This window comes from Aethina tumida, chromosome 3 (assembly GCF_024364675.1).
Source record: "Aethina tumida isolate Nest 87 chromosome 3, icAetTumi1.1, whole genome shotgun sequence".
NCBI classification, from domain to species: Eukaryota; Metazoa; Arthropoda; class Insecta; order Coleoptera; family Nitidulidae; genus Aethina; species Aethina tumida.
In genome coordinates, this window is record NC_065437.1 from 10,630,342 (window position 1) to 10,653,944 (window position 23,603).

Consider the following 23,603-nt stretch of genomic DNA (forward strand, 5'->3'; position numbering starts at 1 on the left):
CATAGAATATTTTGATCTATTCTTTTACGACATGACACAATCATCAAAATTATCATATATGAGATATGCAATTGATAAACTTGAAAACTTCTTTTATACAATTCGGTACTACCTGAAACTTATCAGATGTGAATATTGAATCCACATTAACACAATTATATTAGAAATAGTATTCAAATTATTATTGTAACACGTGCATAATTTTGAACCATCAAAATGATTGTAATCTCTTGAGGTTGTCAACAGTGTTTAAATCGTAATATTAGGTACCATAAAAATAATTTACGTGTTTAATGTTTAACGTCTTACTGTTTTAAACTTTTTATGGGCTAGAGAAACAGTCTTCAAAATCTTTTTGAGCTAAAAACTTTTTTAAATAATTTTCACCAAATTCCTCAGCTTTAACCTATTATTCATATAGTCGAGAATTGTCGTAAACAGTAAAAGACTCTTGAAACCTAATTTTAGGACAATTTTACATGAAATTTTTAGACTTTAAATTCATTTCAGGTTTGGGAGACGCATGGGGTGCGACTCCCGTCGTCCACACCCAAAGGGACACGCCGATCAAAGAACTGGGTTCGTACCTCCTCCAAACCTTAGACGGTTTCATCTTCGTCGTCGCTCCTGACGGCAAAATCATGTACATATCAGAAACGGCCTCCGTTCATCTAGGTTTATCACAAGTAAGTCACCCAAATCTTTCAACTCGAAAGCAAACTAACGGAGTCCGAATTTGTTCCAGGTAGAGTTGACCGGAAACAGCATCTACGAATACATCCATCCGGCCGATCACGACGAAATGACGGCCGTGCTGTCGCCTCAGCTGCCGCATCCGGGCGTCAATCAGCAGGACTACGAGATCGAGCGGGCGTTCTTCCTGCGAATGAAGTGCGTCCTGGCGAAACGCAACGCCGGACTGACCAACGGTGGCTACAAGGTAAGTTTTAAAAACGAGCCTTGTTGTTTTGTTTGTGTGTTTGTGCAGTAAAGATTGTTTTCTGGCCAAATATTGATGGTGGACGAAAGGGTAAAAAGAAAACAAACATCCCCATAAAGAAAACGAAAAAGACACGACCAAAACCGGGACCCCTTGACGGGTTAAGTATGAAGTATTGGTCTAGGAGGGCCTTAACAGAACCCCATTGTTTGGTCATGCGTTATGGTCGTTGCCACGCATACATTATTTGGATCTTTTACGTATCGAATGCTACTGGAACAACTGGCACGATTTATCGCACCTTTGCAATGCTTTATTACGGACAAAAATGTTGGCGGGGTCACGTTCCAAAACGATTAATTGCCGCTTACATACATTGTGTCGAAACGAACGAGATGCTGTGTTACAATGTTGGATTCACTGAACAGCTGCTCCAAAAATCATCCAATTTTGCTCACATTCATTAGGAATCAATCCTGACTTAAAATAATTAACTTGACAAGAGACCACTCGCCGTATGAATGAACCTGTTAAATCCTTTGTGCCGGTACTAATTAGTGCACAAAGACAACAAATTACCCGCGTAATTAACTATTTGAATTGCGGAGAGTCACACACGCGAAGAACCAGACCGCGCATATGTAGAGGTGATTAACTTCTTTGACGGCGACGAGGACACTCCAAGACCATGTGTTATCCAATTAGGGATGGGCCGGGTTAACTAACTACTAATTTGCATTCTTCCCAATAGGATTAAGCTCATGAATTTGGTATTAAGTCTCCGTTTCTTTGCAGGTCATACATTGTTCGGGGTACCTTAAAGTGAAGCAGTTCAACGCCTCCTCATCCCCATACGAAAACTGTTATCAAAACATGGGGTTGGTCGCGGTTGGTCATTCCTTACCACCAAGTGCCATCACGGAGATCAAGCTGCACACGAACATGTTCATGTTCAGGGCTAGCCTGGATCTCAAATTAATCTTCCTAGATGCTCGGTAAGTTTCCTCCAATTTGTACTGTACCAATTTCGTAATTCGAAACACGCCATAAAAGCTAAGGTCTCAATCCTTCAGCCAATAATGACTTTTCGAACATGATTCGCCATGAAGCCAATTTCTCATGAGCAAAATGGTAATTAAATTATTTACCTCACGCACAGTAGTTAGCGATAAAACCATCGTAAAGTTAACGCAAAATAATAGCACCATAAATTGCGGTCGTCACTAATAGCTGCTGTTATGGGATTAATGTTGGCAATGAGTTTCTAGCTTGTAAAATGGTTGTTAAGTGTGTATTTCCTAGGAAAACTTGTTAATGGAATAGCTATAGTGTTAATTGCCTACCATTAACTGCTGATAATGATGTTTTTTATTAGTGCAACAAGGTGTAAAAAGACCATTTGTAATTCGAGATAATAAAATATTAAACAATCATCTAAATTTAATATTCGTTACATTTTTAACAGTCATCATTTCACACCCCCGCACATCCTGGTGTTCAGTTTCATTGCCCTATCCCATTTAACAGAATCGCTGTTTGCTCTCTTTTATCAGGTGCTACAGTTCCCATTTATCCCCCATGGATGCTTTCACACACTCGGTGTCGCATATCTATTGTTTTTCGCCGTTAATAAAAAAACCCCGCACCACTGTGTGTTTATGGGGGTCGGTAAAATTGGCGGATAATGTTACACGGTGGTTTTTTAATTGTAGGGTGGCCCAGCTGACGGGGTACGAGCCGCAGGACCTCATCGAGAAGACCCTGTACCACCACATTCACGGTAGCGACATTTTCGCCATGAGACTGGCACACCACCAACGTAAGTATCTTGATGTATATTGAACGATGCAGACAGTGAGTAAAACCGGCGGTCGGACGCCATAAAGCGCAACGCCTGATGAACAAGACAGGGGGCTGAACAAACATGGATAAGCGCTCTTGTTTGTTCACTAAACGCCATCGACTTAAGGAGATTATAAACCAGAAGGCTGCTCTGGTCTTTACAAACGGATTTCACGGCGTACGTCCAATAGAAATTCGAGTTTATAATCTTTATTTTAGTTTGTGTTTTGTGAACTTCACATCCGTTCTTCGGGCTTGTAACTGAGTCTGGGTTTTTTTGTTGCAGTATTGCACAAGGGGCAAGTGACGACCAAGTACTATCGATTTTTGACGAACGGCGGTGGCTGGGTTTGGATGCAGAGCTACGCCACCATCGTCCACAACACCAGGTCATCCCGGCCACACTGTATAGTGTCAGTAAACTACGTACTAAGGTGAGACACTCTTTTAAGCTTAATTAGTTAATGGTGTTGACCGTAAAATTTTATTATTTGCAGTGATTTAGAGGTGAAAGACTTGATCCTGAACGTAGCCCAGGGACCACCGAGAGAGGACCTGTCCAGTTCCCCGCATAGCACCCACTCCCCGGCCCAGACGCCGTCGAGGACCAGCGTACCATCACAGCCCAAATACCAAACATCACGACCGACCACATTACACACCAGCATGGTGTCCCCGCACACCGCCTCCATCCCCGAGGACGAGTTCAGCGATTCGAACGGCGCCATCGCCTATCCGCCGCCGGATTATCCGGTTTATCTGCACAACTTCAACGACGATCCGTACTACCCGCACCAGGACATGTACTACCAGTTCGCCGAGCACGAAGGGGCGCAGCACGGCATGCACGGCGCCGCGCCCATCGCCCAGCAGCGGCCGTTCAGTGCGTCGTCGAGCAGTTGCAGTTCGATGGAAAGTGAACATTTGCATTTGCAAAGCCTCAGTGCCAACGCCTATTGTGCCGAAAATGTTCACGGACAGCACTTCAACAGTGTGACGTTAAGCAGTTTCAACAATAACCAAGCCCACGGGACGCTACCTCAGAACATGTACGCGGGACACGACTACAACAAGCTGGGACACCAGACTGGTGCGGGTTACACCAGTGTAATAGTCGACACGCAACAGTACCAACTGGCTAACGAATACGTACACTAGCCTTAAATGTTTCGGTTTTCTGTGTGGTTTTTGTTTAAAACAATTAGTCTATATTGGTACTGATATATTTATACTTAAATGGGAGATAATCAATTATTTGCCAACAATACATATTGTATATTACTGTTTGTTTTGGAACACTACTTTTGAATATGTATTTTATTTATTCAGTTTCAAGATTAGAATCTTGGTTTATTCTACAAAGTATTAAAGATAATTTTATCAGATGCTGATTAAATATAGGCAGCATTAAAATTAATTTTAAAATGAGTGATGTATTTATTTATAATTTTGTACATAGAAAAATATCACAAACCCGAGTGTTGTGCCATGCCAAAATTGTAAAATGCATGTGTATATACCTTATTTTTAATGTGATTATATTATCTTAGTTTTAAGTGATTGATTGTACTTCGAAAAACCTAGGTTTTGTTTTCATTTTGTTAATAGATATGACAATAATTTGAGACTGTGAATAGCATTGTAAATATTACGTGTAAAATATTTTAATTAATATATATTTAAATTCGTATATTCTACCAAAAAATAAAGAGTTGCTGTTATTTTTAAATTGTGTTTTTACATGACCTTTTTCGCCAACATTCAACATAATACCACAATTTCAAATCAAATCTATTATAAATAATTCAACACTTTAATTGAAATACAAGTAAATTCTAGTTTTATTATTTAATTATTTTGAAATAAATTTTATTCCCCTAAACAGTGTCGTACATAAAGAGGGTTTAACCCTCTTACATACGATCATTTTGACAAACAAAATAATTTAAAAACCACTAAAATTATAATAAAAATAAAAAAATTAGAAAATCCACTATACAACCCTGTAAATAATGGTTGTGGGGAGAAAATAAAAATAGTTTCTAATAGAATTGTTAAAGAAATATTTTTTTGGAGAAGTGAAAAAGATATTGGTTTGAAAATTTTGTAGCTCAACTTTATTATTTTGGATGGGACAATCTGTATATACAATAGGAAAAGCGTTTGACCCGTCTGAATCAAGGGAAAGACATCATGTTCGACAGAGACAGCAGAAGTCAACCTCGTAGTGGGAGACTTACTGTCTTTATCGTACGTGATGTTTCTCTCAAGATTCAGATGAATCAAACTCTTTTGGTACTGTATAGTAACTGCCAATAAAATGCCTATACCACATCCTTTGTCTTCCTTTAAGGAGTCATTATTAGTATTCTTTAGATATTAAACAGGATGATTAAGTTGGATACAGGGTTCCTTCTTTAAGGCTCCTGAAACCCTCATTTTCAAGTTGTTATGCTGGATTTTTTAATTGGATTATTTTATATTTAGTTAAACCACTAATTTGTAAAAATTTTTAGAAAAAATAATTAATAATTCAAAAACTATTGGACTGAAATAAATTTTATTACCTTAAACAGTGCCGTACGTAAAGAGGATTTAAAAAATTATAATAAACATAATCCAATTACAAAGTCTAATATACAACTCTGTAAACAAGGGTTTCTGGAGACTTAAATTTCACCTAAATGTAGCTTCTAATCTTAAAAGTTGTTAAAGAAATATTAGAAATCATATTCGAATACCCCAAAAATGTTTTAAAACCATCAGAATACAAATTGTATAATTAAATTCGTGTACACATGGTGATTCACTTACCTAACTTATTAGAAATTTTTTGGAGGACTGAAAAAGGTATTGGTTTGAAATTTTTATAGCAATTATAACTTAAATTGAACTACTTTTTCTCTGGGGGTGGCATCAACTTTATTATTTTAAATGGGACGACACTGTGTATATACAGTAGAAAAAGCGTTTGACCCGTCTGAATCTATCGTACGTGATGTCACCCTCAAGATTCAGATGGATCAAACTCTTTTGGTACTGTATAGTAATTGCCAATAAAATAGCTATACCATATCCTATATCTTCTTTTAAGAAGTCATTATTAGTATTCCTTAAATTTTAAACAGGGTGATCATTCTATACGATTAATTTTGTGCATCTTAAAACATCAATAACTTTGTTATTTTCAAAGGAACACTATGTATGCTTTAGCATAATTAAGTTGGATAAAAAGGGGTTCCTTCTTTAAGGTTCTTGAAACCCTTATTTACAAGGTTGTATACTGGATTTCCTGTTTGGCATATTTTATATTTAGTTAAACCACCAATATGTATAAATTTTTAGAAAAAAATTGATAATTGAAAAACTGTTAGGCTTATATGTGCCCTAAAAAAAGTCAAATCAAAACCTTTTTCAATTCTTAATAAACTTCTAATGAATAAGTTAGTTGAATCACCCCGTTTAGAAAAAATTGCGAGGGCGTACGTCACAAATCAGCGCCAAACACAATCACAATGGGTCCGGATATAAATGGTTTAGTTTAGTTGAGTGGAAGATGGGAGTAACTGGGGGAACAATGATGTGGCGCCTGGTGTAGCACGTCGACCATTAAAAGGACCCCTTCGGTGCTCCGACATGTGCATTGATCCCGACGATGAAACCCGCTATTACGTTGACAAATAGCACGTGTCCCCTTGTTAGTAAATTTTTTTGACTCCCGTTTACTTGTTGTCGGACTATTATTTTAACAAGCGAAGCTTCAATGAACGTCAATTAATTTCCAAATGGGATTAATGACGTCTATATTTAATCTTTGATGTTTGGATCTGGGTTAAAATGGAAAAAACCTTCGAGTTTTGCGTTTGAAACGATTAAAATGAACTAGTGGTGACTTTATCTGAGATAACGGATGCTATAATTAAAACTAACAAATAAAATTCCCGCGGCGTGCACGCCCATGAGACATCGAGGACGCGTCCCGACGGCTCTAAAACATCCCGTAATGACAATTCGATGGGGGGATAGGCGGCGGCCGCCCCGCCGTTTCCACGGCGACGGCACAATCCCGCTTCAGTTTTCCCCGCTCCATCTGATATGTTTGCATAAAGATTTTATAGCAATTACGGAACGGTCCGCCAAAGCCCTGACGTTTCTTTCGGTTCTTTGTAGGGCCCTCGAGGTACAAAAGGGCCTTCGCTATTAGCTAAAACACTCCTTGATCCGCGATGAAGTCCCCGTATTCTGCGATGCTGACGTTGCAACTAAATTATAATATCTAATGTTGTTGCCGAATATAACCCCGTACTTTGATTGATAATTTGAGAATACCCTCGGCTTGAGGTAATTGGAGTGGCGACTATTGTTACTCAACTTTCTTGGGGAAGGAATTGAATATTATTCTTAGTATGAACTAAAAGTAATTTATTACATTCAAGGTTTTACAATGAAAAGATGAACTTCAATTAATATCCGGCACGATCGTTATATCTCATTGGGTTGGTCCTAAAATAAACAAATTTTATTAATAAATTATTAAACAAAAAAAATATATATTATTGCTTCTATAATTGAAAAACAAGTTTCGCAATTTTTTGTGATTACAATTAAATAAGGAAAATTAATTTTAGATAATTATTATCTAGAATATTTAAAAAAAGTAAACAACTATTAATCCACTTAATACAAAATAATTGATCATTGTGTCATGGGGAAGTTTACAATAGTATTTTTAAATATACCTTCTCACTCCAGGTTGGCCGGGGAAGTTGTTGGAAACGTCGGGGAAGTTCCTGTTGTTCATGCCCATAGGCATTGGCGGTGGAGGAGCTGGCGGAGGATTGTTTCGTACCGGTGGAACATTGTACTCGTGCCTCGGCATTTGTTGTTGGGGATATCCCCTGGATCGGTTTATATCGTCAAAATCTTGTCGCGGATCCGACGGAGGCACTCTGGGGAGTCCTTGGAATTGATCTTCGAAACCTCGGTTGAAACTAATTGGTTTACTGCAATTTAAAGAATTAGACACTCGCCAAGGTTATTTGGGAAAAAGCATACTCTATCATGTTGTTTGGTTTATCAGATTCATCTTGTAACTTCTTGGCAATGTTTGATATCCACGCAAACGCACCGATTAGACCACACAAGAGAAGGCCACAAACACCGCTGAGAATACCAGTTATGACCCATACAGTGGTCTTCAATTCATCTATTTCGGTCTAAAATGAAGAAAATGTATGTAACTACATTTATATACAGAGTGATTCACCTAACTTATTTAATATAAGTTTATGGAGAACGGAAAAGGGTATTGCTTTGAAATTTTTATAGCAATTACAACTTGATATGAACTATTTATCTAATTTAATTTAAAGATAATTTAATGTCTGGTTTCATCGAAAGTTGGTTTATTTATGGATCTTAAAACATCAATAACTTTGTCGTTTATATTTTTGCATTTTTGAGAATGAATATTCAAAAATATTTCGATTGTTAGAACAATTAAACTAATATTAAGAGCTTTTATCAAAAATGTAATGTCAGATAAAAACCCCTTGGCATACTACTATCAGCTCACATAGGAAAATAAGCGTTATTATTACATTTTTGAATAAAATTTAAACTAATAAATAAGTTAGTATGATCATTATCTATATAATTATATTATTAATTTGATGTTATTGATTTTAATCTAATTGAATTTATATGTATAATACTTACTGATAAATGTTTGAAGTTATCGTTTTAAAGTGTGATAATGGTGTTGGATTATGAATTATTTTTAATATATTTATTTTTTCTCTCGAGTTTTTTCGCTAAAAGCTAGTATACTTTATATTCGTTGTACAATTGTTACATAAATACGTAGACAAATTTGTTTATAAACTGATTTCACAGTTATTCTAATTATTATGTTAGTGTGTTTCAATAATCCAAACTTAAAAGTTTCTTTTGAGATATTTGTTTCAAATACCCAACTAATTCTACACTGTAGTCGTATTAATATGAACAATGATATGACTATAACTTATTTTAATAAATTAAAAATTAATAAACCCAAAAATAAAACAAATCAGTTCTCAAAAATGGTTTCAAGTTAATAAAGCTTCATAAAAATCAAGTTTTATTAATTTGATAAGATATCCTTTAAGAATTATATATTTAATCATTCACTACATTAATTCATTTCAATTAATTAGCCACAGATTTAGAACAATTTGTTGATATATTATTGTAGGGTAAAATACTTATATTATTAATTATATACTCACCATTTTAGATATTGTAAACTATTGCACTAAAGCTATAGAACTGTCTCGTTTAAAAAAAAGGACTCTCATAAAACAGTAATAAACTTATCTTATCTGTGAACCTTACTAATCTAGATATAAAATGTGCATATCTAACCATTTTAATTAATCTGAGGATTCGTCATTCTATCGAAATGAGTTTTTAAATTAAATTTGTTTACCTTTTTGTGGGAAAACATTTTTATCAGTTACCTTAGAGTTGTATTAACAGTACTTTGTAATTTAATATCAATCATGATTTATAAAATTTGTATAAATTAATGAAACACACAGAAATTTGATTACAATACTTATTTAATAATTATTTAAAATTCATATCACAGTTGTTTTATTAAAATATTCCATTCTCTCAACTTTAATAACATAATGTAATCCACAGATAACATAAGGGATAAAACATGTTATTCCAACATAGACATAGTATGGTATAGGAGGTGTAGAGCCAAATGGATGAAGCCAGAAGCCCCTCCTTGTGGCATCCCTTGTGTGATGACTTGCAAAGGCTGCGAGCAGCAACAAACCAGCAGTTTTTAGCAAACCACTTTTACAGTAAACACTGCTCGTTAACACAAACAAGACGAATGCCAATGGATACGTCGTACAATGCAGGAATGGCCTGCTTTGCAAGTTGGTTGCATCCTACAACAAAACGCTTTTTATATGTTCATACACAATACCATACTTTTGCGAACCTTTAAGTGTATTGAATGTGCAGCTATAAAATGATCCAAGTCAATGCAAGAGGATAGTAGAGTGCATAGTGCTATTTCTTTTATTGTATCAATAGCGAGGTAATTTTTATAATTATGTCTGTAAAAGAACCACGTCAATCCGCCGATTACTGCGTGAGTGGCATTGTCGAAAATTGCTTGAAATAAATGTAGATTACTGTGGGCCACCAAATAGTCGCCGATTACCGCCACTAATCCTAGTAATATAGTCAAATATATATTTAACAATTTTAAAAACATTGCCACATTTTTAGGTTAGTCTTCTTCTTCTAAACGTCAGATTTACAAATAAACAACAAATTTGTTAATACAATGTTTTGAAACAAAAGAACAAAATAAATAACTTTAGTTTTTGTTTTCAACAAACTCAAATATACGGAAGGCTTTTATCGTTTCATAAAGTGGTGTGACCTATGTTAAATGTATCGACTTAATTATTCATTTATTGTAAGTACTGAGACTATTTACACATATTTATTCATGTTTAAAAGTAAAAATATTAGTTCAGATTGAATATGATGTTACAATTTTTGACATTCGAAATTGTTTATATCTATCTACACGAACTTAATTATTAAAAAATAAAAACTTCGATTTAGTACAACTATATTTTCAATACTAACTACATACATAAAAACCAATAAAACATGTAATCCCTTTCAAGTATATAATTAGGTATTACCTATAAATCAGGTATATAATTGATGCACTTACATAATAACTCGTTTAAAATCACGTACACATTTTTATGTACACGTTATTCATTAGAACTATATGCGTTTAAAACATAAAATTCAAGATATTAGATATTATTTACATATAATCTAAGAGCTTTTAGCAATGTCAAAACAATATAATATAATATACTTTATAGTAGTATAAGAATATTATAAAGCATATCATATTTACAAAAACATCGACACTGAAGAATTGTGTCCATTATATAAATATTTAAATAAAATTTATTAAATCTTCAATATCGATGAATGTTGATTTTTAATAATCAAGGTAATGGAATTTAAAGCAATACAAAATAAAAAAAGGTATGCACATGAAAATGATATTTGAAGCAGGATAGTCATTGTTATAATGCAATAGGTGATTGCCTACAAAATATAATAATTTGTAATATGAATATGACATACATACGTGAATTTTGATTATTACATTAGATGATAATCTTTGATCTACTAATTGTGTAATATATACAAAAATGTTAAATATTAATTAAATAATTAATAATCAATTAAATGTAATTGATCAATTTAAAGGTCAAATTGAACATGTGACATATCCTGTATAAAAAATAGATTTTTGTATTACTATAAATTTTGCGATTTTGCGGTAAAAATAGAGAACTTGAACCATACCTTGTACCTATCCTTCCATTTGAAGGTAGGCACCAAGAGCTCCTCCTCAGCTGTGGTGAACACAAGAGACCTACCTTTTGCTGAATATCCCATAATAATCCTTACTTAACAAATTTAACTCTGATAAAAAAGACTAAAATATTTTTATAAATAAATAAAAACGTTTTATTTGCACCTTATTGATATAAAAACAAGACAAACCCTGAGTGGGGGTCACCTGTGTTCACTACACTCACATCACAGCTACTGAATGCCTCAATAGTTTGTTCCACTTACAGCTCTCAATGTTTCAATTAATAGAACTCTGTTTAAAATAATTATGTACAAAAAACTTTCATTGCCTAAATTACAATTCGCACTAAAATTGATTTCATTGCGTTTTATCTCGTCTTCAAACTGCCTCACTTAATGATATTTTAGAGAAAATGATTTTAACATTATACATACTAGACAATCAATTAACACAACCAGTTTATATTCTGAAATATGCATGCTTGTCGTGAAAACCAATTGCTTAGAACATACGACTTCCCACTTAATCTATGTTACTCAGCTTTCTCTTCAACAGGTTCCTCTTGGGGCGCTGCCTCCGGTTCCGCTGGTGGTGCACATTCTTCCGGTGGTTCCTCCACTACAGGCACAGATACGGGCTCCTCTCCCGGCACCGGACATTCATCCACCAACGGCGTACAGTTACCACCTTTGCCCTCGTCCTTTTGTTCTTCTTCGGCATCCTGTTTTACCGGCACCTCGTCGGCCGTTGGCGTATCATTACCCCACCGGCTACGCCGTTCCGGTCTCTCGACCGGCGGACCGTCGGACTCGTGGAAATCGGATCGGCCGCTTCGTCGGCGATCGTCGAACGGCGGGCCGCCCCGATGTCTCATAAGATGTGGCGGTTCGTCGTACATACCGGGCGGCGGTGGTCCCCTAGGACCGCCGGGACCCCGGTAGAAGTCCGGCGGACCGTCGAATCGCGGACCAAAACTGTCAAATCGGGGTGCTAAAAACAATTAACAACTGTGTTAACGACGGACTTTTCAAACACGCAACGAAATACTGACCTCTGGCTCGCATGTGTGGTCCCCGTGGCCCGAACCGAGGCGGACCCCTGGGCCCAAAGTCGCCGCGCATCATCGGAGGACCGCGAGGTCCGAAGTCCGGCGGGCCCCCGCGCATATGGGGCGGACCGCGAGGACCGTAGTCATCGCGTGGGTAGAAGTCGGGGGGGCCGCGCATCCTCGATTCGAATTCGTCGCGGTAGTCGCCGCGTCTGCCGCCTCTTCGGAAGCCGTCGTCATGATGCATCCTTAAAGAATACATGGATTGTTTTGGTATTTTTCAGTTTCTAAATTTTTTTGTTAACTAATGAAAATTCAATTCAATTAATAAACTTATGTAATTTCTGTAAGTTAATAACGATGTGTTATTTAATAATTTGAAATAAAGAATTATTTAAATTGTATTGTCTAAATTATTCCAAAAAAGTTGTAGGTTGTACACATATAAAATATGTTTCAAATGTCTCTTAATAGATAAGAAATTTGTCAAGATGCAAAATATTAAGGGCATGATTAATATATAATTTTGACATAAGATATCATTATTATTTATCTATTCCTATGACAGCCAACAAGGAGAGGTGTAGAAGATAATTAAATATTTAAGACAATTCTCACTAGAATACTTTACAGAACACTCCTTATAAAAGTGGTATAAAAATGCATATTGTATGTAAAATCAAAATTGACAATAGAACAGGCCATACTCAAATTTTCTAATTGAAGAACGGAAAACTGTATTAATATGAAATTTCTATAGCAATGATAACTTGATTTGAACTACTTCTCTAATTTATTTTGAAGAAAATCTCATTTTTTTCATCTCAAGTAACATTAATTTATTATTTTTAATGAAACACACTGTATATTATTTTTAAATTCAATTGCAAATGACATGACATGGTCTTATACATAAGCATAATAGTTTTTGAGATATTAATTTTTTTCCAAACATTTTGACAGGGTAATGGTCTAACTAAAATGTCTGTAAAACCACCAATTTTAATACAGGAAAGTAAATTTTTGATATACACGTTAGGCAAGGATCTAAAGATTCTGTAGTCCTACATTTTGTACAGAGGGCTTGATATTTTTAATATACGTTTCAGCATAATTAAAAAACCTTTCAATGAATAGAAGCAGTCACATACCTATGAGGTAGTCCCATGTGCGGCCCATCCATTAAGTGTGGGGGCCCATCCAATAAATGGGGCGGCCCGTCCATTAAGTGAGGCGGTCCATCCATCAAATGGGGCGGCCCGTCCATTAAGTGAGGCGGTCCGTCCATCAAGTGAGGCGGCCCGTCCATCAAGTGCGGCGGTCCGTCCATCATATCCGGCGGCCCGTCCATCATCATATCTGGCGGACCCATCATCGGACCGTTCATGCGCGAATTGAAATCAGGCGGGTAATCGTCGATCGGTGGACCACGCATCGGCGGTCCACGCATCCCGTAATCGGGTCCGGCCGGCCCAAAGTCGGCGCCGGAAGGCGGACCGAAATCGCCGGGCGGGCCTCCGGCACCGTGCATAAAGAGGGCCGGGTCAGGCGGCGGCGCCAATTCCTGGCCAAACTTCTTCACGGAACCGGACTCCGACACTTTACGTTCCCTTCCCGGACGGTCATTCGACCTAAACGAGGAAAAATGTTATAATTCAAATAGTCAACGTGCACAATAGATTCAATTACCTGTCGGGCATTCCTGCCATTTCCTGTAGACGATCGTTGAGCGTTTTCTCTCGATCTCTGCGACCTTCGATGTCGTTCTCCCTGCCGGGATTGTCGCGGCGGCCGTTGTCCCGATCACCCCAGCGGTTCGGCCGGTCACGGCGATCGTCCCTGCGTTCACGACGGCCATCGCCCCGCCCTCCGCGACTCGTATCCCTAGAGTCACGCCGTTCCCGATCTCTTTCTCTGCTACCACGTCTCTCTCTGTCTCTGTAAATTGAATTATATATATTTTTGCATATTTCCTATTTTAAAGTATACTATGTATGTTAGTATGATAATAAATAACTAGTCATTTTATTACCGATTGTGATCTCTGTCGCGATCTCTACTCCTTGACCGCCTCCTCCCCCTTTCGTCTCGGCCATTGTCTCTTTTGTCGCCATCCCTGTTAAACTGATTCATCGACGCCTGCAACTGCTCACTCAACGACAATGGCTTAACTTCCGGCTTTTCCGCATCCTCCATCTCAATGTCCATATTATCATCGTGAGGTGCCGGCAAGCCGACTGGAGGTTGAGGTACCATGCCAAAAGGCTGTGTCATGTTCAACAACGACCCTTTCGAGTCCGATGACTGCGAACTGGCTTTGCCGTCCATCATCTGCTGCATTATGCCTGGCGGCCCCTGGAACGGCGAACCCAAGCCGAGAAGTTGGTTGGGCATCATGGCCGCCGTGGGCATGTTGGGTGGTGGCACACCGATCGGTATGTTGGGCGGCATCATACCGGTCACGTTCATGCCCACCGGTCCCAACAGTCTGTTGTTGAATTGGAACGGATTCATGAGCGACAACGTGAGCGACGGTTGAAGGAGGCCGGCACCCGGTATGGGCGGCGGTTGGCTAGTGTCGACGGTCGGTGCGGGATTGGCCCCTGTCACGTCCGTCAGTGCCATGTAGGCGGCGTTCGGATTGCGAGTGGCAGACATTGCTGCCATTTTGTTCTTCATCCATTCGGGCATCGTATCCTCATCGATCATGCCGCCCTCCTCGAGCATCTCCAAATCGATGTCCGGCTTGAGTTTGCTCCACGGAATGTACGACACGCCCAGATCGCCCTCCCAGTAATCCTTTAGGTCCTTGCCTTTGACACCTTTACCGGGGGCCCAAGCCAACTAAACAGATTCAAAGTTAGGTCCACCTTTTAAATTGTTAGCAAGATGTGTGACTTACCGTTATTGCTTTCCCGTGAAGCACGTGGTTTTTCAGTTTGTTCAAACACCTGGCCGCGTCCTGTCTCCTGTGCATAACAATAAATGCACACCCCCTAGGCGATATCAGATCTATGTTGACCACGTCGCCGAACTCGCCAAACGTATTCGACAGATCGTCCTGATGAACCAGTTTCGAAAGATGTCCAACCCAAAGCGTGGTACTGCACACTGCAAACAAATTAGTTCAGCAAACATCCACACTATGAACATTAACATTATTTACCGCTCAAATTCTCCTTTCTGATCGCAGGCAGACCACGCTTCTTCCTCTCTTTGTCTTTCTCGGTCTCTTTCTCTTTTTCCTTTTCTTTGGTCCGATTCCGATCTCTGGAACGGGACCTGTGTCTTCTGCCTCTGGACCTGGACCGATCGCGGGACCGTCGTCTTCGGTCCCTGTCGCGGTCTCTGCCTCGGTCCCGCGATTTGTCCCGAGATCTGCTTCGTCGTCTACGATCTCTGTATCGGTCGTCGGGCGAGACGCTACGTGAATCATCATGATCCAGGGTGATCACCTAAAGGAAATATTATTGAATTTCGAACAATCATAAACGGTTTATAGCCAGTATTAATACCATCAGTTTACAGACTTTGGCAAATTAAGTACGAATATTTTCAAGAAGATTTTTGTACAATTTTATGTGGTTTTCAAGTTATTCGTTATTTATTCGCCTTCTCTTCAATAATATGAATTTTCTAGCATTAAGTGTTACTGAAAACACATCAAAATACGCTTTCTTTGCCTGACTATTTAATGGGCTCTTGTAAAAATATATTATTTAGGCCTGAAATTTGCCAAAATTTGTAAGAAAATCTATTTGACATGATCACTGTTGTAAATTTCAACGTTATTCGAGACACTTAAACATTTCTTTTCTTTTTCATATCAGTGATAGTTCATATAAAAACTAAACTATATTATTAACTTCAAAATACTATATTAAAATTTACATCTTGTAAAATGAAACGAAAATTTGTTAATAAAAAAATAAACACTGCATGCGAAAAATTCGAGGTTAACTGATTAAAAGCTTTCTGTCTACTACAACGAATACATCTTAACATTTTTTTTTGTTTGTGCTTACTTCGACGTCTCCACTAGTGTTATTGCCGCCGCTATAGTCCACGTTGTTGGGTTGCGACATGTCGTACTCGGCGGTCTTGTAGCCGGGTGGCGGCAGGGTCAGGTCTTGGCCGGGCGGCAGATAATAGCCGCCCATCACCGATGCGTTGCCGCCCGGTTTGAAATCGCACTCCGCGGCGAACGGCAAGTTCTGTTTCATTTAAAATTTTCAATTTACATTCCCGCGAACGAAACAATGATTGCGCTGTGACGATTTGCATTTAATTTAGTTTTCAATTTAACCTCCGTTAATTAAATTAGTAATTAGGAAGCAAAGTTAAAGTCGACATTAGTCACAGCGCATACATCTTTAAGTAGAAAGTGAAACGCAGGCCATTAAATTATAACAATTAAGCGCATAAAAACTGATACGTACAATAAAACAATTAAGCAAGTAAATAAAACTTAACTTTGTTGGCTGATAATCAGCAGAAACAAGTTTATATATAATTGGAATGGCCATATTGCACTACAACATCTACTTTTATAACTGCTAGGATTACTGATAAAGGACGATTTTCCTTTTAAATATTCATACGATATTGATTAACAATTTATTTTATGGTCATTAATGTCAATTGAAACCATTTTTTACGGCAAATCAACATAAAAATAAAGCAAGCAAACAACATCCTTATATTCATTAGTATTTACTCACCGGCACGGTTTGTGCGAGGTGTTTCTCAAACTCGTCTTCCTGCTGCTTCATTTCCTGCAGCTTCCTCATCTTGTCCATGTCCATGTCGGGGTGACTCGACTGCATGCCCTGTTGTATCGTCTGCAGATGTCTGATCACCTCAGGATTCGCAAGAAGACTGCAAAAAAAAATTACTCAGGCTTGAACAAATTCGAAAGAGGATGCTGGTCGTCGGTACCTCGAGACGGAATCGGCGGGAGGACGCGGCGACGGATTGACCTCTTCGTCATCGTCGCCGTAATCATAATCGAGCAGTTTCTTGTCGAAGTGCACTTGACCGTCCGCTTTACCCGAATTGTCTGCGCCCCTCTGCAACAGGCGCTGAAGCTGGGCCAGAATCACTGGGTCCGTCAAATTCTGAAATCAAAAGTTTACGTGTTAATTAAACGTGTAACTGGCTGTTGTTAGAAATAGAGTTTATATTATACATGTTTCAATAAGGCTCTTAAAACTAAATTATAATTATCAACATGCTACTGGTATTTGTCTTAAAGGTTATTCAATAGTGTGGGAAAACCATACTTTTTTACTTGTTTTTGTTCAGGCTACGTCAGTTCATTCTTTGTGACCTTTACTGCGTTAATTTCTCTTACGACACCTATTATTCTAATACAAATATTCACAAATTCAACAAGAAATTAATTTAAAAAACTGAGAATTGCAATTCTTGCCAAAAATTTTGATATTCTTAATGAAATGAGGATAACTTTATTCAAAACAAATTAGTGAATTATTAAATGTAGAATTATATTTGAACAATAATTCCTGACTTGAAATTTCAATATTTATTCTTACTTTTATTATTTTTTTGAGATATTGCTTTGATAATGATTTTGCATAATTCCTTTAACATTCTCAATAACAAACACTAAACTTCTGGGAATATAAACAATAATAAACAGGAATATAGCTTATTAAATTACATAATATCAACTATCATGAATAGATGACTGATTCTAACTATTCAAATATGATTAACAGTAAATTGATTTACATTAAAGGAAGTTTAAAGATATGATATTTTCATTTAATTAAATCGTTTCTATGTAATCAAAATAAACTTTTCTATTTTGTAGTAGTATGACTAATTAGAAATACTAATGTAACAACTGTTTATACATGAATAATAATAAAGTATAGTGTGATAAGAGGAATATTTATGTTTCATTTGTAACAGATATTGTTTTAATTTTTTTTTCGTAGTCACAGTCGTAGTTTTGTGGCATCATGCCATGCTTATAGTTCTTTCTCACATAAAATTGTGTAATATCCTCACTATTTATGCTTTTTTATGTCTAATCGTCTGACTTGAATTTTGCCATCCAAACTCAGAGCAATTAGGGGTCGCTTTTCCTCATTTAAACGGAATAGACGCATATATTCCAGCCTAATCCATAATCTTTCTCCAACAATGATTAAGCAAATCATATGGTTTGTCCCACAACTAAGCAACGGATCGAAAGTAAAATTCTTCGGGGCGTATGTGTTTTTCGGAACGACAATGTGTGTACCAAATTCGAAGCTCCGTGTGCGACCTCATTCCCTTGCGGTTGACTTCCTTTGGTCGGTGTCTTTTGCAGTGCGGGGGAACCTAATATGAACAACTTATTTAGACAAATACCAGCGCATCGCGACATGCCAACAATTTCCAGACAAATGGACTTCTTTCCCCATACCCTAAAGTGAATTTTATGATTTATAATCGGCAACAAAACACTGTCCCTCAATATACTTTTATTTAACTAATGAATATTAACGATGTATTAGAAATTTCGTTTCAATTAAACAACTATGATATTATTTAATTACTTTCACCTGTCCCAAGATGCGTCGACTTACCTGCTAAACTAACAATACAACCAGGTGAAAATTAAACCACATCATAGGACCATCGAAAATTATTAGGAAAAAAAGTCCATTCATAATAGTTTCGTTAAAGTATGCTCCCAGAAAAAAAGACCAAAACGTTTTGTAACTGGCATGTCACATATTAATTCTTTGAATGAAATCCAAAGCTGTTACCAACCTTTTGCGGCGTTTTGATTAATTCCGTTCGACTGCATCGGCGTGCCTAATTCTTTGTGGATCGGGTTGTTGGGGTCCGTCAGATCGAACAGGGGCTGTATTACTTCTGGAGCGAACACCTGATTCTTTTGCCAAAGGTTCAGAACCCTGATTATTTTACTCTGAAAAATAATAACAATGTGATTAAATTACAGATCAATCTATCATTTATTGTTTTTAAAATACACTGATTTTGTAAAACAATTTATGAATAAGTAATTTGCTATTTTTATGCATCAATTTATCAGTACATTAATATATATTATTTTAGACAATAGAAAGCTTTTTTGATGCAGTGCTTATCTAAAAAAAATACAAACTTAATGTTATTTAATAATGTTAATATATGAAATAAAAATTAGGAGGGAATAATTCTTTAACTACATTAAAATTTATCTATATTATGTATTTTATTTTAAAAATAATAACTGTTGCATAACTACCAATTATTTAATTGTTAATATTATTGACAAGTAAAAAAATTATAAACTATAAAAATAGTCAGTGATAACTGCAACAATGTATTTCAATTAAACAATTCATTATTTTTAATGTAATAATTAATAATAAGATACTGAACATAAGCATTATTTATTTTTATACATATTATTATATTAAAACTTCAAACAGTTAACTGATTATTTGTTATTTTTATACCTATTTTTATTAACTTCAATATATGTAATTTTAATAATATAATAAATTCACAAAACATTTCATCAACATTTTTTAGTTTACTGTTTTATAGTTTTAAACAAGAAGGAAGTGAAAAAATAGTTATTTATTAAATCAATGAAGTTCTGATAAATTGCTTGTTCACATGATCAAAATATTTACATTTAAAAAACAGTTTACGAATAAGTAAGATTATACATAACACATAAGATACTGAAATTTTTCTATACTAATAAGGTGATTCATTTAATGGTGTTTTAAGTTATGATTCTAATCACTTTCCGGCTTCAATAAATACTCATGTATTATCCAACCAATATTTAAATGGTTTTTAAAAACTCAACTATAAGTTACAAGTCTATAACTAAGATTGAGGCTCAATAAATTGGGCGTGGATTAAGGATAAATGTCTTACTTTGTCCTCAGCGGGGCATTTGAAAAGATTAACAAATGTCTGTTGCATATTCTTGGCAAATCTGGGTGCAAACACATCCTTGTCACCAAACTGGTGTCTCGATTGGCGCACTATACTGTCTATTACATAGAGTCCAGGCACTTTGTATTCAGATTTGCACTTTAAAATGAACTTCTCCACACTTTGCACTACATGTTTATAGAACTTTATGGCTTTGATAGCACCTCTCGTGATGGCAGTCATTTTGGCTTTGGATATTGGAGGTCTCACCTCATACAGGGCAGAGAGCTGAAAATAACAACAATGCGTCAATAAAAGATTATAACAATTCATTTTGAAAAGGTATACGACTATACTTTTAGCTTATTTCCAGTTTTCGGGGCGCAAACGGAAAGAAGCTTGTGTGAATTGGGAAAACGAGGAATATTTGTTATTTACCTCTGCATTGAAGGCTTTAACCGCATCCATGGCTGCTGTTTGGTGTTTCAGTATTCGTTAGCTATGTAAATGGGAAGTATGGAACATTTTCGGCGAACTATTTCAATATTATGCCAAAAATAGAAGCACTAGACGCCATCTTATTCTCATCAAAATCGTTTGCCGATTCGTGAATTAGTGACGTAATACAGAGATGGCGCATGCGTATTTGTCAACGACCCCTTTATTCGCAAATTTTCTTGTTTCTTTTTTAGATGCTCGAGTTCATCTGAACATATAAAACTTTCATTGTTCGGACTTCGTTTCACAGGTATTGTATTAAATACGGATTATGTCAATTCTAACGCCTGCGGCGCCACTGGTGAATACTAACTCATGGTTTATATTAGGGGTATTTATTTTTTTAAATAAGATATTCAATTACCTACATTAATTTAAGTTATTTGTGTACAAGAAATAAACCATACTCAACATTTATGGTATAATAATACACAGACAAACATTGATACAAGTTTATTAAATAATATAATGCATAATGATTTATAGATTTTAAATTCGTATAATATACACATTTCCATGTCCTAATATTCCAATAATTAGTCTTATTTCTCTATATTACTTTTATTGCGAATAGGAAACTTGATAAAAATAGAATTTAAATTGTAAACCACATCCAAAACTAGTTTATAAAAGAATCAACAATAAAAAAGTTGTAAAAAAGTCAACATTAAAAAAAATTATAACAACCATCAGTTAAGGAATGTCTTCAAATTACCTACTTAGGATCACATTGTAGGTGATAGGCTTAAACATTGCATTTGTGTATTGAACTTTCAACTGTTTCCCTCAAACTGGCAATTACAGATCTTTGGTCTGATGATTGTATTATGGCTGTTCCTGATACTATCATGTTAGCACCCGCCTAAAAAAACGTGAAATAAAACAACCAACTGATAGTTTATTAAATAATTTTGATATACCTCTGCACATGCATTAATTGTATTTAGACCAACACCACCGTCCACTTCAATGTTCAAGGTGGGATAGTTGTGTCTCAGCCATTGTACTTTGGGCATCATATCTACCATGAACTGTTGTCCACCAAATCCTGGTTCCACAGTCATTATAAGTATCACATCAGCATGAGAGATGTACTGTCTCACCACTTCAATCCCAGTGCCCGGTTTGAGTGCAAGACCTACTTGCATTCCGGCCTCTTTAACTTTCCGACACAAAGGGATTATTTCGTCGAGTACGGGCTCGACGTGAAAGGTATAAAGGTCCACATTTGCATCTGCCATAGGTTCTATCCACTTTAAATGCAAACTTGTTGGATATACTCCCATTTTCTTACACATAATTGCTTACCTTTTGTGGCTCCGCCACCATCATGTGGGTTTCGAAGTATGCATTTTTAATTTTATTTCTTAAACATTTAACAACGGGATGGCCGAATGTTAGGTTAGGCACAAAATTTCCGTCCATGACGTCCAAATGTAAATAATCGGCTCCATTGTCCAATAATTTTTGTGACTCTTCGTACAGTTGGGACAGGTCGGCGTTCAGTATTGAAGGGCCGATTCTACATTTTGGGTGGTGAGCCATTATAGGAATGTCCTCGGAACGAACTAAGCCTAACCTATAAATCTGATCAACGGTTTCGATTGAACAACGATGATTTGAAGGTGACCACTCGGTTTAATGCTCTAGATGTTTACTTTTATCTCATTTCTAAATTTATTCGGGAGTTGATAAGGAGCATATTCGGTTAATGATCAATATGTGTTAATTAAAGTTTAATAAAACATCTCTGCATAAGAAGAGTTTTAGAATATTCTATAGTTCCTGAATACTGACTAAATTTTTTAAGATATTTGTTTGAAATAAATTTGAAAATTAGTTATTTTAACATACGACAATATGAATTGTTAACATCCATATATTTGAGGAAAATTAGCTATAAAAATTTAGAGAAAATAAAAAAATATGATATAAAACCTTTATTAGAAATAACATATATTATTGCTATATTTCCTAAATATGTTTAAAAGAGAAAAAAGGACATCGATGATTTCGATAATAAATGTGCAAATCTAGAGACCCTAAAACTTTTATTTTATCTCGATAGTATCCAGAACTGATTTTGAGTTGATAAAATGATCTTTCCTATCAACTTATAATTGGTAAGAAATAAGGTTAAGACAGGAAATTGTTTGTTTGAAAATATATACAGTGGTGGCCAGAGAAATACCACACATTTCCCTCTTAACGTTAATTAGGAATCGCACACCTCCAATTAAATGTTATCAAAATATTCTACATATTATTTAAAATAATTACACAATATTATATATACCACTATTCATTCATTCAGCTCTACTATTTCCTGAAGATAATATTGTGCTGTGATGTTGCTTCTAATAAAGTTCCTACTTCCGTGAACAATAGCACCCCCTCTGTTCGGTATACATGTCGTTTAACATCACACTGAGTGGTCCTATACCATTCCAAGGAAGGAACTCCAAACCAAAAATTTTTCATCGCGTTTCAAAATTTTTGTGGTAAATCTAGGATCCAAACTATTATTAGGAGAACGATGAATGTATTTTTTAACATCTGATCTTTTTTTATTGAACATGGATTCATCACTTTAATGTATCCTTCGCCAAAGTTCTGAAAGATATTTAATACATTTACGTGCAAACTTTTAGTTTTGTTCGAATATGATACCAATGTTTTTTCGACTGAAATATATCCTTTGAAACTTTTGTTAATTTATTGAATGATTCAATTAATAGATTTAACTAGAGAACAAGAAAGAATGTAGTTTATTGATTTTACCAATTTTTCTGTCAATAAAATTTCTTGTTTTTTATTACATTTTTTTATTGTATTTTCAATTGAGTGTGTTATTTCAAATATCGTGGGGGGTAAGTGTAGAAGGTAAATTTCCTAAATAATCGTTCAAGACACTATTGAAATCAAGTGACGGGTTGTAC

At 36.1% G+C, this 23,603-nt stretch overlaps 5 protein-coding genes across 6 annotated transcripts in view; 1 reads left to right on the forward strand and 4 right to left on the reverse strand.

The window, feature by feature from the left end:
- The window catches only part of LOC109598489 (single-minded homolog 1), a 45,131-nt gene extending 40,620 nt beyond the window's left edge, over positions 1–4,511 (forward strand). For both annotated transcript variants that reach the window (XM_049965178.1, XM_020014400.2), the window contains exons 3-8: positions 511–686; positions 746–940; positions 1,736–1,935; positions 2,653–2,759; positions 3,069–3,216; positions 3,280–4,511. In XM_049965178.1, the coding sequence (XP_049821135.1) occupies positions 511–686; positions 746–940; positions 1,736–1,935; positions 2,653–2,759; positions 3,069–3,216; positions 3,280–3,940 (1,487 nt within the window). In that variant the 3' untranslated portion in view covers positions 3,941–4,511. The remainder of the gene's footprint in view (positions 1–510; positions 687–745; positions 941–1,735; positions 1,936–2,652; positions 2,760–3,068; positions 3,217–3,279) is intronic.
- Positions 4,512–7,189: 2,678 nt separating this feature from the next.
- LOC109598508 (uncharacterized) lies at positions 7,190–9,135 on the reverse strand. Its single transcript, XM_049964623.1, has 4 exons — positions 9,052–9,135; positions 7,838–7,998; positions 7,522–7,785; positions 7,190–7,285 (listed from the first exon to the last, which is right to left on the reverse strand). The coding sequence occupies exons 1-4, from the start codon at positions 9,052–9,054 to the stop codon at positions 7,246–7,248; spliced, it is 468 nt and encodes a 155-aa protein (XP_049820580.1). The 5' UTR covers positions 9,055–9,135; the 3' UTR covers positions 7,190–7,245.
- Positions 9,136–9,366: 231 nt separating this feature from the next.
- LOC109598520 (transmembrane protein 267) lies at positions 9,367–10,295 on the reverse strand. Its single transcript, XM_020014433.2, has 2 exons — positions 9,783–10,295; positions 9,367–9,729 (listed from the first exon to the last, which is right to left on the reverse strand). Exons 1-2 carry the CDS (start codon positions 10,059–10,061, stop codon positions 9,403–9,405), a joined length of 606 nt encoding a protein of 201 aa, XP_019869992.1. The 5' UTR covers positions 10,062–10,295; the 3' UTR covers positions 9,367–9,402.
- A 115-nt stretch (positions 10,296–10,410) lies between these two features.
- LOC109598521 (SR-related and CTD-associated factor 4) lies at positions 10,411–20,747 on the reverse strand. The gene is made up of 14 exons (XM_020014434.2): positions 20,605–20,747; positions 20,167–20,454; positions 19,039–19,198; positions 18,524–18,603; positions 17,191–17,369; positions 16,974–17,130; positions 16,278–16,466; positions 15,419–15,707; positions 15,155–15,363; positions 14,285–15,096; positions 13,942–14,190; positions 13,404–13,883; positions 12,256–12,500; positions 10,411–12,194 (listed from the first exon to the last, which is right to left on the reverse strand). Exons 1-14 carry the CDS (start codon positions 20,632–20,634, stop codon positions 11,737–11,739), a joined length of 3,825 nt encoding a protein of 1,274 aa, XP_019869993.2. The 5' UTR covers positions 20,635–20,747; the 3' UTR covers positions 10,411–11,736.
- A 355-nt stretch (positions 20,748–21,102) lies between these two features.
- LOC109598498 (ribulose-phosphate 3-epimerase) lies at positions 21,103–22,320 on the reverse strand. The gene is made up of 3 exons (XM_020014410.2): positions 21,973–22,320; positions 21,585–21,917; positions 21,103–21,526 (listed from the first exon to the last, which is right to left on the reverse strand). The coding sequence occupies exons 1-3, from the start codon at positions 22,207–22,209 to the stop codon at positions 21,410–21,412; spliced, it is 687 nt and encodes a 228-aa protein (XP_019869969.1). The 5' UTR covers positions 22,210–22,320; the 3' UTR covers positions 21,103–21,409.
- Between the last annotated feature and the right edge of the window lie 1,283 nt (positions 22,321–23,603).